At 38.3% G+C, this 13053-nt stretch overlaps 1 protein-coding gene across 3 annotated transcripts in view; it reads right to left on the reverse strand.

Moving 5' to 3' along the window:
* Window positions 1-13053, reverse strand: part of EP300 (EP300 lysine acetyltransferase) — a 56990-nt gene that overhangs the window by 6507 nt on the left and 37430 nt on the right. For 2 of the 3 annotated variants that reach the window (XM_080939146.1, XM_080939148.1), the window contains 11 exons: window positions 11333-11572; window positions 10671-10759; window positions 9227-9307; window positions 7159-7215; window positions 6536-6613; window positions 4406-4473; window positions 3417-3567; window positions 3159-3305; window positions 2760-2873; window positions 1895-2060; window positions 663-827 (listed from right to left, as the gene is read on the reverse strand). In XM_080939146.1, coding sequence (XP_080795272.1) covers window positions 663-827; window positions 1895-2060; window positions 2760-2873; window positions 3159-3305; window positions 3417-3567; window positions 4406-4473; window positions 6536-6613; window positions 7159-7215; window positions 9227-9307; window positions 10671-10759; window positions 11333-11572 — 1356 coding nt within the window. The remainder of the gene's footprint in view (window positions 1-662; window positions 828-1894; window positions 2061-2759; window positions 2874-3158; window positions 3306-3416; window positions 3568-4405; window positions 4474-6535; window positions 6614-7158; window positions 7216-9226; window positions 9308-10670; window positions 10760-11332; window positions 11573-13053) is intronic. The other variant, XM_080939147.1, reaches the window with a different exon arrangement.

Consider the following 13053-nt stretch of genomic DNA (forward strand, 5'->3'; position numbering starts at 1 on the left):
TAAGGACAACTTATGGAAGCTGGTTCTCTGCTTCAAAGATGTAGGTTCAGGGAGTGAATTCTCAGTTTGGTGGCCACGTGCCTGAGCTTTTTATTTTTTCCCTTCTTTTTGGACAACATTTCACTATAGTCTGGCCTTAGAACTCACAAGTATATGCCTACTTTTGCCTCTTGAGTGCTGAAATAAAAAGGTGTGTCACTCCGCCTAACCAGACTTTATTAAGTTGAAATCCAGAGAACAGTCTAGATGTGCTCTGGTCAATAACTGACCAGGCTACTATGAAGGAGACAAGTTAACTTTGTTTTAGGCTTGTGCCTGTATGTGATCCCCAGCACTTCTGGAAAAATACACTAGAGGGGAAATGCAGTTAGCAAAAGCCTGTAGCAGCCATAATTTGGCCTATTAGAAGTATTTTTGGTACAGTTCTCCAGGAACTTATATTACTCAATGTCAAGATACTACTTAGAACTTAGTTCTGAGACAGTTTGCCTGGTATGCAGCCAAATTTGGCCTTGAATTGTGTGGGCCCAAGTACTGCAATTAAGCACATCACCCCTAGCAGAATTTAAATTGCTGCTTTACACCAAATTCAAAGTGTAAACTCTTTTCTGTATTATCAATGAGATGTCAAGGTAGACACTCTGGACAAAGAAAGTCCTTACATCAGTACTCTCGTTGCTGGTGTTTTCTTCCCGTTTCCTCTCTTCCTCTTCCTGTTCAAGCTCCTTGATGCTTTCTTCCAGAACATTGGGCCAGAAATCACCTTCAAAGTAGGGCAATTCCTTTGCACTTGTTAATCGATCTTCAGTAGCTTGTTTTAAAATATCCTGTTTTTTTAAAAAAAAAAATCCCCATGTAAATACATTTAGAAATTTTTATGCTTCTTTTCTAAAATTTTTATTTTTTGAGACAGGGTTTCTCTGTGTAGCCCTGGCAGTCCTGGAACTCACTATGTAGACAAGACTGGCCTAAAACTCAGAGAGATCTACCTGCCTCTGCCTCCTGAGTTCTAGGACTAAAGGCATGCACATGCACCACAACCACCCGGCAGGCTTTCTGTTTTTAAAAGAGTTTCATTGTATGGCAAAAATTAAAATGTTCTCTAGGGCACATGCCAGAGAAATTCAAATTATTATTCAATTTGTACCTTCTTTTAGAGAGGTATCACTATCTACCCTTGGTTCACTAGGAACACACACAGCTCATTATGTAAAGCAGGCTGGCTGGTCTCCTTAGAACTCAGTTCCATCTACCTCAGTCTCCTGAATGCTGGGATTAATCACATGTAATTACCAATCCCAGTTCTTTCTTTTCTGAGATGAAGTGCCCCTATTTATCCCAGGATGGCCTGCAATTCCCTAAGTAGGTAAGTCTGGCCTCAAACTCAGAGATCTACCAGCCTTTGCCTACCCACTGTTAGTAAAGACATGTACCACCATATCCTACCCATGGCAGATTTAGATTTACTGATTTTATATGTATAAGCATTTGACCTGCATGCACATGTGTGCACCATGTGTATGCCTGGTGCCCACAGAGGCCAAAAAAGGAAGTCAGATTACCTGGAATTAGAGTCAAGGATGGATGTGAGCGACCATGTGGGTGCTGGGAATCAAATCTGGGTCCTCTGCAAGAACAAGTGCTCTAAGACCCCCATGACACTTTTGAACTTTGAATCATCCTGCCTCAGTTTTCAAAGTGAGATTATCGGTAAGCTTTGCTCATCTGTAAATCACCTAATACCTAGCCTTTCTAAATTGGAAATTTCATGTATTAAAAATAGACTTTAATGAATTAACATAATTATACCAGTTACATATTATAAGACCTAACAAGACTTATCAAAGAGAAGACAGAATATAGTAGACCGGTACATTTCTATATTTGAACTGACCTTGTAGTCATGGACAATACGTTCTGACACAGCTTTGTCAAGCATCTTTTTGTACCACTCTTGCAGGCGCTTGGGTTTTGGTATCTTTTGATCAGGTGGATGGCAATGGAAGATATAGTCATCTCCTTCACTTGGTGGACAGGCCCAGATATGCCCTGTTGTGTATCTAAAAATATATCGAGATATCATTTGTGTCAGAGAAAGCTATAGCAGTGCTCTCAGGAGTGGAGCTATAGGTGCAAACCACTGCACACTGTTCGTCCTGAACACAGACACAAACGCTTACTCTCAACAAGACCCAAAACCAGATGCACTAACAGTTCTCACATTACATACTTGTTTTGAGAGGCCTTGGAGGAATGTTGTGAATTCCATTTATAAAAGGGCTTGGTTCTTGATCGTAAAACCTCAAAACTATATTTTAAGATCAAAAAAAGAGAAGAAACCCACGCTAACAAATTAAGTGCAAGGTGAGCAGCTACAAGCTAGGTGGCAAGTCCTCTCCAGGATGTATGTACGTTAAAGGTAAGGACTCCCCTTCACATCTTAACTTACAAATGAACATGTACTCTCCAGCCCCAGGCCTCCTATATGCTGGGATTGTAAGTGTATAACATCACGATTTCAGTCTCTATATTTAATTATAAAAGGATCAAGAAAACATTTCTCATTCTCAAATGAATAATAATATCAATGGTTTCAACAAAACTGAACTAAAGGATTAGTTTACTAGTTAATACATGGTGATATCACCTTCATTATCACAGATATAACAAACTAGGGTCACAGCTTCACTGTATCTTAAACAACATGAGAAAACTATACATACTGACACATTTTCCATAACACTTTTTAATATACTTACCCTAATTTCTTGACATATTCCAAATATCCAATTAAAATTTCATGATAGACTGCAGTCCGCAAGCATTTAGGACGGAAGAAATGAACACTATCGAGGTAAGATATGTATACTCTCCTATATATAAAAAAAAGGAGGGAAAATGTTTCGTCACATATCAAATTATTTATATGGGTAAAGACATCCTTCTTTCCTGTGCTCTTTTTACTTGTAATTATCATATGGAAATCACAGGTGTGACTATGGGGCCCTGGGTTGGCCAAGGCTCCAATATATTTAGCACATGCTATCCTCACCATCCTGTTTCTGCCTAGCATGCTTTACTATTAGTTATAACATGAACCCAATTTCCTTGCAATTCCTTCTCCCACAACATGAGAAGCTGGTCACATCGAGTCCTACCTCTGGTTGGGAGGGGGACAATCAGAGCCATATTCTTGAACATGCATGCCGAAGAAACACAAGTCAACACCATCAATTTCTTCAAAGGCAAACAGGGCCTTGGTTCGGTATGGAAAAGATTCTGCCATCTCTCCACTATCTACAAACCTACATAATTCAGATTAAAAGGAAACCACAAATCAATCACATTGAAATCAATAATAATTGAGTGTGCACAATCATGGATCTATAAAATATAAAATGGAGATTACTAGACACCTTGCTTTCATGCCTGGTTTCACCTCCACAGTTTTGTCAGAAGCATGAACAACCCGAACAGTGACCTCTCCTGATTCAGGGTGATTTTGTCGCCTCAGAAAGTCATTTACTCGATTCTCCAGAAAGGTCCCAAGTCTGGTAGATGGCAATCCTAGGAATATAAAAGTTACAAGTCACCAAGGTATGGCCTGGTGTACAATTCCTAATGTTAAAGAATAGGAATGAAGTTATCATGGCTAAAATTTTACTGTCAACATTGAGGTTCAACTAACCTGTTGCATTTGTTTTTTCAATATAGTAAGGTAACTCTGGTATCTTATCCCTCAACACAAAGTACTAGAAGGTGCCTATAAATTAATACTACAGTGATTTTACATATGAGTACACTGTAGCTGTGCTCAGACACGCCAGAAGAGGGCATCAGATCTCATCACAGATGGTTGTGAGCCACCATGTGGTTGCTGGGAATTGAACTCAGGACCTCTGAAAGAGCAGTCAGTGCTCTTAACCTCTGAGCCATCCCTCCAGCTCCACTTTTCTTCCTTCTAAATATGTGTCCGATATTATGACATCTATCAGAACAGGAAGAAATTAAGGTGAATTTCAGCAATTTTTTGAATGTTTCAATATTCAGTATGCTATAGAATTATTTTATTTTAGCTATATCCCTTTTACTCTTTTGAAAGATAGGCTCACTATGTAGATGAGGCTGGCCTCAAACTCAGATCTGCCTGCCTCCTGAGTACAGAGCTTAGAGGTGTGCATCACACTTGTTATAAACAGTTAAAATGGATTAATCTTGGCTAGTTTCATTTTCCCAAGATTTAGGATATAAAATATATATAATTTTAAAGACAGGGCTGGCCAGCTGCAAACTCAGAAATCTACCAGCATCTTCCTCCCAAATGCTGGGATTAAAGACGTGTGCCACCACCTCCCAGCTATTTGTAATTTTTAGAGAAAGGTTTACCTCTAAGAATGAGACTTACTTTTAGCAGATAACTTATTTTCTTTCCTAGTTCGTGCAGTTTTCTTTAAACAGCCATCACAGACAAACCTAAAATGTAAACCAGAACTTTGCTTATATAACATAAAAATTAAAGCACCACATAACAAAAAAAAAAAAAAAAAAAATCTATCAATCAAATCCAAGTAAACGCAAACAACTTGACATAATTTCCTACATATGTAACGACGGTGATATAACCAGTATACAGCTCTCAAAAGGCAGGTCAAGGATTTCTAACTGAGAGAAACAAGAGAACAACTGTAACCCCAAATAAGAATGGGAGATAGAAAGATCAAGGAGATCCTGGCCAGAGTATCTCAAAACACAACTATCTACAAAAAAAGAAGTCTTTTTCTTACTCCTTAGGCTTTTGTGCTACATGCTTAACCTGAGAGGGATGCAAGAGGTCATGGAGATATATATATATATATATATACACACACACACACACACACATATATATATATCTATCTATCTCATAAGCAAGTCTGATGATAGACCCGTGTTTCTTCACACCAATCACTCAGCCACACAGCTACACCTCCACAGATTTCTGTTAAGTACACAACACACTAGGAAAGTTCCCTACTACTGAACTTTATGTACTCCTAGGCATTATACCCAGGCTGGTTGTCAATTCTCGATTTTCCTGTGAGCCTTTGAAGTCAGAGTACTGACATTAAATTCTATAATAAAATGACTCCTAATTAAAAAGAAAACAAACAAAAAATAAAGCAAGGTTAATATATGTTTTTGAAAAATAGTTAGGTGGTAGTGGCGGGGGCGTGTACTTTTAATCCTAACACTGAGTTCAAGGCCAGCCTGGTCAACAAGGGAAATCTTATCTCCAAAAAAATCCCCCCCAAAAGGCTCTAGGTATGTGCCACTTATGTGTGGGTGCTTGTGGGTTCATTCTAATAATAGTTACAAGTAGTTGTGAGCTGCTGACCTGAGGGCTAAGAACTGAACTCAGAGCCAATTATTTTAGCCACAATGATTATCTTTGTTTAGCAGACTGGTCTTAAATTCTGAATTACAAGAATTTTTAAAAAATTAAGCCTTTTTTTTTTTTTTTTTAAACATGTCAGTCTTATCAAGCATGTCTCTTAAACATAAAGGCAAATCAAACCGGAAATTGAAACATAGCCATTGACAATCAGTTATTGGCATTTTTCCAGAAAGATGACACTATCTGTGTGTACTCTTAGCTATATTAAAAATCAGTTTCATACAGCAAGGAGACATGACATAATATGACTCTAACTTCTTTTCCCCCTTGGGAAGAAAGATTAGCCTGTTAGCCAGGTGGTGGCGGCACACACCTTTAATCCCAGAATTTGGGAGGCAGAGGCAGGTGGATCTCTGAGACCCAGGACAACCAGAGTTACAAAGAGAAATACTATCTCAAAAAACCCAAAATGAAAAGTATCACTTTTGACTCTTTTAAAATACTATGAGCTTACTACTGGTCCCCTAGCCTGGCCAAGAGTCATTAGTATATCATTCCAATTAGGATACTTCAGGAAGGATGATTAGGTGTTCCTTGGCTTTATCAATACCTATTCCCCCTTCATGACTGTAGTTAGTAATTAGTAAACACTCTCAACAACATTTAACATTTCCTTCTTTTTATGGAGATCGGTATTCATGTGGGAATCTGTCGACCAAAGGCTGGGATTATAGGTTGGTGCCACACCTATAGAGCTATTACAGATGATTTGGGTAACTAAATAGTTAAATGGCAAGTCCTTTATCCAGTATGCCATCTCTTCAGCTGCAATTTATAGTTTTAAACTGGGGTTTATACTGATCCTTTTCCAATCCAAAGAAAAAAGTTTTGGTAGTGTTAGAATAAAATCCAAAGACAACCCATGGCAGGCATATGCTGTAGCAATAAGCTAGACTCCTAATTGCAAAGAAAATACTTAGAAGGACATAGTTTTTTCCAGGTACACCTTTGATTCCAGCACTCAGGAGGTAGCATGTTCCTGGCCAGCCAGAGCTACATAGTGAGGCCCTAACAAAACCAGTAAACTCGAACATACAAAACAGCTATGGAATGCTCATCAAAGAAAACAAATAACATATCCACTAATATCTCCAGTCTCACCCAGATGGCCAGATGATCTCGTGGTGAAGGACACAAATCTGGTGCATCTTTCTTCCACACTCTGTGCACTCAACAAACCTGAAAATGAACAGTACATTCTAAGGTTCTGAAGCATCACCAAACAAAAAATGTCCAATATCTCCTTGAAATTCTAACAAATCAAAAGTCAACTGTCATGCCCAAAGAGTTAAAAAATTAGCTTAGTGGAGTGTTTTTTTTTTTTTTTTTTTTTGCTTTAATGTTACAGGGAGGGCAAATTTCACAAGCAATAAAGCATAGCTATTAAACCAACAACTTAAAATTTCAATCCAGAAAGGCAGTTCTCACTTCTGAGACCCTAAAGCCATCCTACCCATTTTCAGAGTAAAAAGAGGGACCAGTTCCTTTTCAGTGCACTAGGCTCAGAAAGCTGACAGGTAGGCTAAGGGATTCTAAGGATGCACAGAAAATGCAGTGAGGAGGGCACAGCATTAGACAGTAGTGTGATGCTTGGCAGGAACATTAATGAATACTAACTCTAAGGTGATAGACAGCTTTAGCCCCTGTAACATTTATGATATGCAGATGCTAGCTCAAGAACATTAAGTTATCTTGAAAAAAGGTCAGAGTGCGAAACTACTTACAGTTCAGGATCCAGTGTGTCATTTTTTCTCTTGGAGAATTGTTCTTTATTTATTGTACTAAGAAAAGAAAAAAAAATGAGAAAACAAAATAATGACTAATTGAATATACAATGCTCTGAACAAAATTCCTTTTCTGTATTTTTTAGGTCATAGAAATGGAATTATATAATAACACACTGTTCTATATAATACATCATAATTAATAGACACATACACATCCTTTTGAAACAGCTCAGAGAGCTCACCTCCCTCTGCCTCTGTAGTGCAGATTAAAGAATGTTAACATGTACAGTTTTATTCTTAAATCTGGTTCTTATGCAGTGTCTAGTTTTTATAATCTGCTGTCCCTAGATTGTAAACATGGTGTTCACATTGGAAGCAGAGAGGCAAGTGGAACTCTGTGAGTTTGAGGCCAGCCTGGTTTACACAGTGAATTTTGCAAGAGGTATGTAGTTGAGATCTTGTCTTAGAAAAAAAAAAAAAACCAAACCAAACAAAAACAAAAAAATTTTATTTGGGAGGCCGAGGATAGAGAATTGCCTGTAGTCTAGAATAGAGAGTAACACCATACTCTTATCACCCTTCCAAAAAGTACAAAGAAATCCACCAGATGACTGGCGGCTACGGTGGTGTGCACCTCTAACCCCAGTGTTCAGAAGCAAGAAGATCTGAAATTACAGACCAACCTCAGTTACATAGTGAGATCCTACAGGGGCGGGGGGGGGGGGGGGGCGGGGGAAGACACGCAAAAAAAAAAGGCTACCTTCTGAATTTGAGGGAAGTTTGGTTTTAGGAACCAGATGGTCAAGTCCTGTTTTGTTTTGTTTTTTAAGTCTTGTATTTTTAGCAAGGGGAAAAAAAGACTAAGTACATGCCTTAGGTTCCTGCAGTTACCTCAGACTAAATTTGAAGGACAAAACTTTTTCAATTCACAGTATTATATGCCATCACTTCCCATTCTGTTCAGGACCCCCGACTCCCCTATAAAACAAATTTAAAAGTGTATCTTACATAATAAAAGTCTCAAGATTCATTCACCTTCCTGATTTTCCTAAGACCTTGATATACGACCCAAAGACCAAGAGCAGCCAGAATGACATGGGAACTTTTAAAAAATTAGTTTCTTAGGTCATTATAGACTTGCAGAACCAGGAAGGGAATTCTATACTTTTTAACCTTAGAGCCTTACTGATTTAAATTTTAGAATACCTGACAGGCTACTCTGTGGATCCAAGGATAAAAATGACTGACTTCTCTTTCCACATCAGGAAACCCTTCCCTAGTGTAGACTTCTCTGGTTCTGCTAAGAGTAGAAATGTCTCTTTGTAGGTTCTTATTTCTATTTTCCTACACAGCACCCTGAACCTACTACACGTGTTAACACTAATGGAAAGGGAACGCTGTTGTATAAAATAAGACTAACCAGGTGCCTCAGGTTTGTTTCAGTAACACCATCACCTCACTATTTCACATAAACATTCTTCATAAAGTTGACGTATAGCATTTAACTCTCTGTTAAAGAAACTAACAATGCTAGTTAGCAGTTTAGGCCATGTTTTGAAATTTTTCTTGGCATTTACTCAAGACTAGAAACTTATGAAATGACAAAGCTCCAGGCAGGCTCACTTAAAGGTGTATAGTAAAGTCCACTATAACTGGGGGTATTTAGTTAACCTACCAGAGACAATACCTCCAACTTCCTTTGAACTCAATATACTTAACAATGAAATACTTTTATACAAACCTTTCAATTTTTAGAAGAAAAGGTATATTTTTATAAGTACTTATGATGATGATGAATGTCCAATGCTCAGATGACTCTTAGCCCAGAACTTTGTTAACATAATCTAGGGTAACCAGTTGAGTAACAAATAGCCAAAGTAGGTGAGAAGACAACAGAGTCAGTACTTAATTTACCTCAAACATGTTTGTATTAAAACAGTAGCCTATGGCTGTTAGGATACAGTACTGGAGAGATAACAGTATGAGACTACTCTGACATGCCTGAGAACAGTCCTGTGAGAATGGAGAGCTAAAAGCGCAGATTCAAAATAAAAAAGTTACTTACGTTTGAGGTTGAGAAGGGTCATCACCCAAAGAAACGCTCTCCCCTTGGATTTCATTGAAACACTTCTCACAGAAATGATACCTGTCGGCAAGAAGGCCATACTGGGGTGAACTGTTCCGTTCACACAACATAGCCCAAGCCAAGCAACGAAGCCACCAATCACAGCAGGCCAATGAGGGGAACGGGAGCAGAGAGCAGGTCATCAACGGCGACAAGGACATTCAATGATGCAGATTTATGGGCCCCACAGTTTGGGTTTGTTTTGTTTTTTAATTTTTGTTTTGTTTGTTTTTTTGTGTTTTTGCAATCATAGCCAAGCGCAGACAACGACAAGCATGAGGGAGAAAAAAAAACAAAACAAACGAAGAAATGAGGGATTGCAAGACAACAAAAAACAAAAGCAAGACAAGACAACACAAAGCAGAAAGCCAAGGCAAAGCACATATTAGCATTAAATATTTCATTGGGATCACAGGTAGTAAATGATTACACCAAATAAAAAAGAGCTGTCACTTAAACCCATACTGCTTGATTATTACTACTCTCAGTGTTGCTGCTGCTGCGCGCGTGCACGCGCGCACACACACACACACACAACTGAATCTATCACTCAATCATATGTTCTTTTTCTCCCTTGAGACAGGATTTCTTGTATAGTGATATCCTTGAACTGTCTTTGTAGACTACATTGGTCTCTGCCTCCTTAGTGCTGGGACTAAAGGTGTGCACTGTGGCCACCATGCAAGATTTTATTAATGTATGTGAGTGTTTTGTTCTCATGCAAACCAGAAGAGGAAAAAAAAAAAAAAACTGCATTACAAATGGTTGTGGGCCACCATAAGGAACTGAACCTAGGTACTTTGGGAAAACAGGCAGTGCTCTTAACCTCTGAGCCAGTGTTAACAGCATTAAACAAGCCAGGGCAGTCACTGCTTAGATATGCAGGTCTGTTGCAGAAGTCTGAGAAGAAACACTAGATGATTTCTAATGCAGGCTGATTACTACCAACCAGAGTTCACTTATACAGTAACTATATAAGTAAATTTACTTATATAGTAACTTTGAAGTAATCCCTGAACCTCTCCTCTTGTAGTACTTGGATTATAATTTTTGAACCACTATACCCCATTTACAAGGTGCTAGGCTCAAACCCTGACACTAACAAAGTAAATACACTGGAATGCTTTTACATCATAATCCAAAAATAAGAAATTAGGGTGAGATATGGTTCACAAAATTTGTAAAGCTTAAAAAAAAAAACAAAAACAAAAAACTAGAAAATACTAAAGAATATATGCAATACAGATGTCTTCAAGCAGATAACATGAACCACACTCTGTGTCCACACACTTGAGACTATACACACATGCACCAATATGTCTAGATTGTATGTATGTCTACATCAAAGACACATGGACCATGGTCTACACATGGTTGAGCTTACCTGTTCTGGTAACTGTAGTAAGTAGCATCACGGGGGATTGTGCATAACTGTTTGCCATAGCAACATAGAGTCTGTGGAGAGAACTCCAACTGCAAAAGAAAGTATTTGTTTAAGAATTCAAAGACCTGAAGTATAAGGCAGAATAGTCACAAGGGAAAAATCACAAACAAGCCAGTGCCAACTCAGCTCTCACTTAGATAAACCACCAGCAGTTTACTACACAAATTCATCAGGCTGAGTAGGCATATCTGTCCACACTCTTTGCAGATACCCACAAGCAACATGAGCAGTTACAGCAAGGAAAAGAAAGCATCACGTGTGGATCACGCTGCACCTATAAGGATAGCTCCTACTCCATGAGCTTAATCTGATGAGTAAGTACACTAAAGGCTCAGCTCTGCCACATAACTCGTGTGTGTAAAAAATGGTATTCACAGAAAGCACATTACAAATAGACAATATTGTGTGTTAAGGAAAGGACGAGTTGGGGCTGGTAGCCCATTGGTAAAGTGATTCAACAATCTGCTTTGACCTCCAGTCACATGAGAAGCGGAACAGAGATGGGGAGACTGTTGAAGTCAGAAAGAGGGCATTTTTAACCAAAGTCACCACTAGATTCTAGGTATCTTAGAAGTTAGACACGTCTAAAAGCTACTTCTTACCTTTCTTCCACAACAGTATCCAAGGCTCTGCATGACAGGATCAATTTCCTGTTCAAATACTTCAGAAAGTTTGGAGCAATATTTGTATACCCTTGAAGTTTTGCGGTTATATAACCAGGCATTGTTGAACATAAGCCAAATATCATCTATATATTGCCAGGGCTCTTGGTACTGTCCAGTATCTAACTTCCTCTTGATTGTAGAAAGATCCATGGGGCTCTTCACAATATCAAAGTAATCCTAGAAGTATAAGCAACACCACATCACATACTCATGAGCAGGGTATTTAGGGGAAGAGGGAGTGTCTTCCTATCATCATCATCATTAATTTTCCACATAATGTAATGAGTCGATATGACTTACTTCCCGGGAGTTGACTGAAGTCCGTCATTTCTTTAAAAATATTAATCTACCAATGTATTAAGAGGCTTTGAGGATTAAGTACCAGACGAAGCCTACAAATTCTAGAAAATTAGTGTTCTAAAGTAACTAAAAAAAAATTAAAATATTAAAAATTCCCGAATAAACTGTGTCCCTGAAAAGCACTCCAATACCATATCCACTGAATTACACTTATGAAAATCTTTGAATAAAACATGTAAGCAACCTGGGTGCATTTCAATTTCCAAATATTTTGAAATTAACTTTGGGAGAGCAGGTAGATAACCATAAGTTTGAAGACAGTCTTATCTACTTAAGTCAATTTCAGACCAACTAGGGATATAGACACACCCACAACCCAACCCTCCTCTCAAAATAACAAAAATAAAACCCAGATCTTGAGAGTTAAAATAGGGGAAGATTCACTGACCAATGGCTCAGCAGTTAAAAGCATTTGCTGCTCTTACAGAAGATATAGGTTCAGCTTTCTGTACCTCCACGATAGATCACAACCATCTTTAACTCCAGTTCTAGGGGAAGTCATCATCGCCCTCTTTTGGCTGAGGAACCAAAGTGGCACCACCCATCCACATACACATGAAATATAAATAAATCTTTAGAACCAAGGGACTCATCTTTCTGCTGTGATCTATAGCTGTTCAAGTCATCAAAAATAGTTGACTCGACAATCACACCTCTAAGATACCAAAGAGAAACAAATCTGTAACACATAAAAACTTACACACTTGCATTATCAGTGCATGAAGGCCAAGGCAAGACCTAAAAGTTCAAGGATAACTTGGGGTATAAAATGAGACACTCTCTCAAAATCTAAACAAACAAAGCAGTACTGGCACACCGACTTTACAGCAGTCGCACTCAATAGCCCAAAACTGGAAATAAGCAAATACTTGCCAATTAAATACATACACAAAATGCAGCAATAGCAATGTAACTCAGTATTGTATGATTAAAAGGAAGCACTGGTTGACACAGTAACATAACAAGGAAGAACCTCAAAGGTTGAACTGGTGACTGGAGGGGTCAGTGCAAACCGTTAGTCATTCATTCTCAACACCACAACAAAAATAACCAAACTAGGAGAATCCAGAGGAACTAGGCAGCCCTTCCAAAGGCTGGGAAAGAATGAGTGCTACTGCTAGTGATTTTAATGGAGGTAGGGTTTATTTTGGGGAGGTTATGAAAATGAATTAAAACTTGTGGCGATAGTTGTATAGCAATGAAAATACTAAAACTTGCACACTGTAAGTAGAGGAACTTCTGTAACATTAATCATGTTAATAAAGTTGTTTCTCCGTCTAAAAGAAAATAAAAAAATA

This window comes from Micromys minutus (assembly GCF_963924665.1).
Source record: "Micromys minutus genome assembly, chromosome: 27".
Taxonomy (NCBI): domain Eukaryota; kingdom Metazoa; phylum Chordata; class Mammalia; order Rodentia; family Muridae; genus Micromys; species Micromys minutus.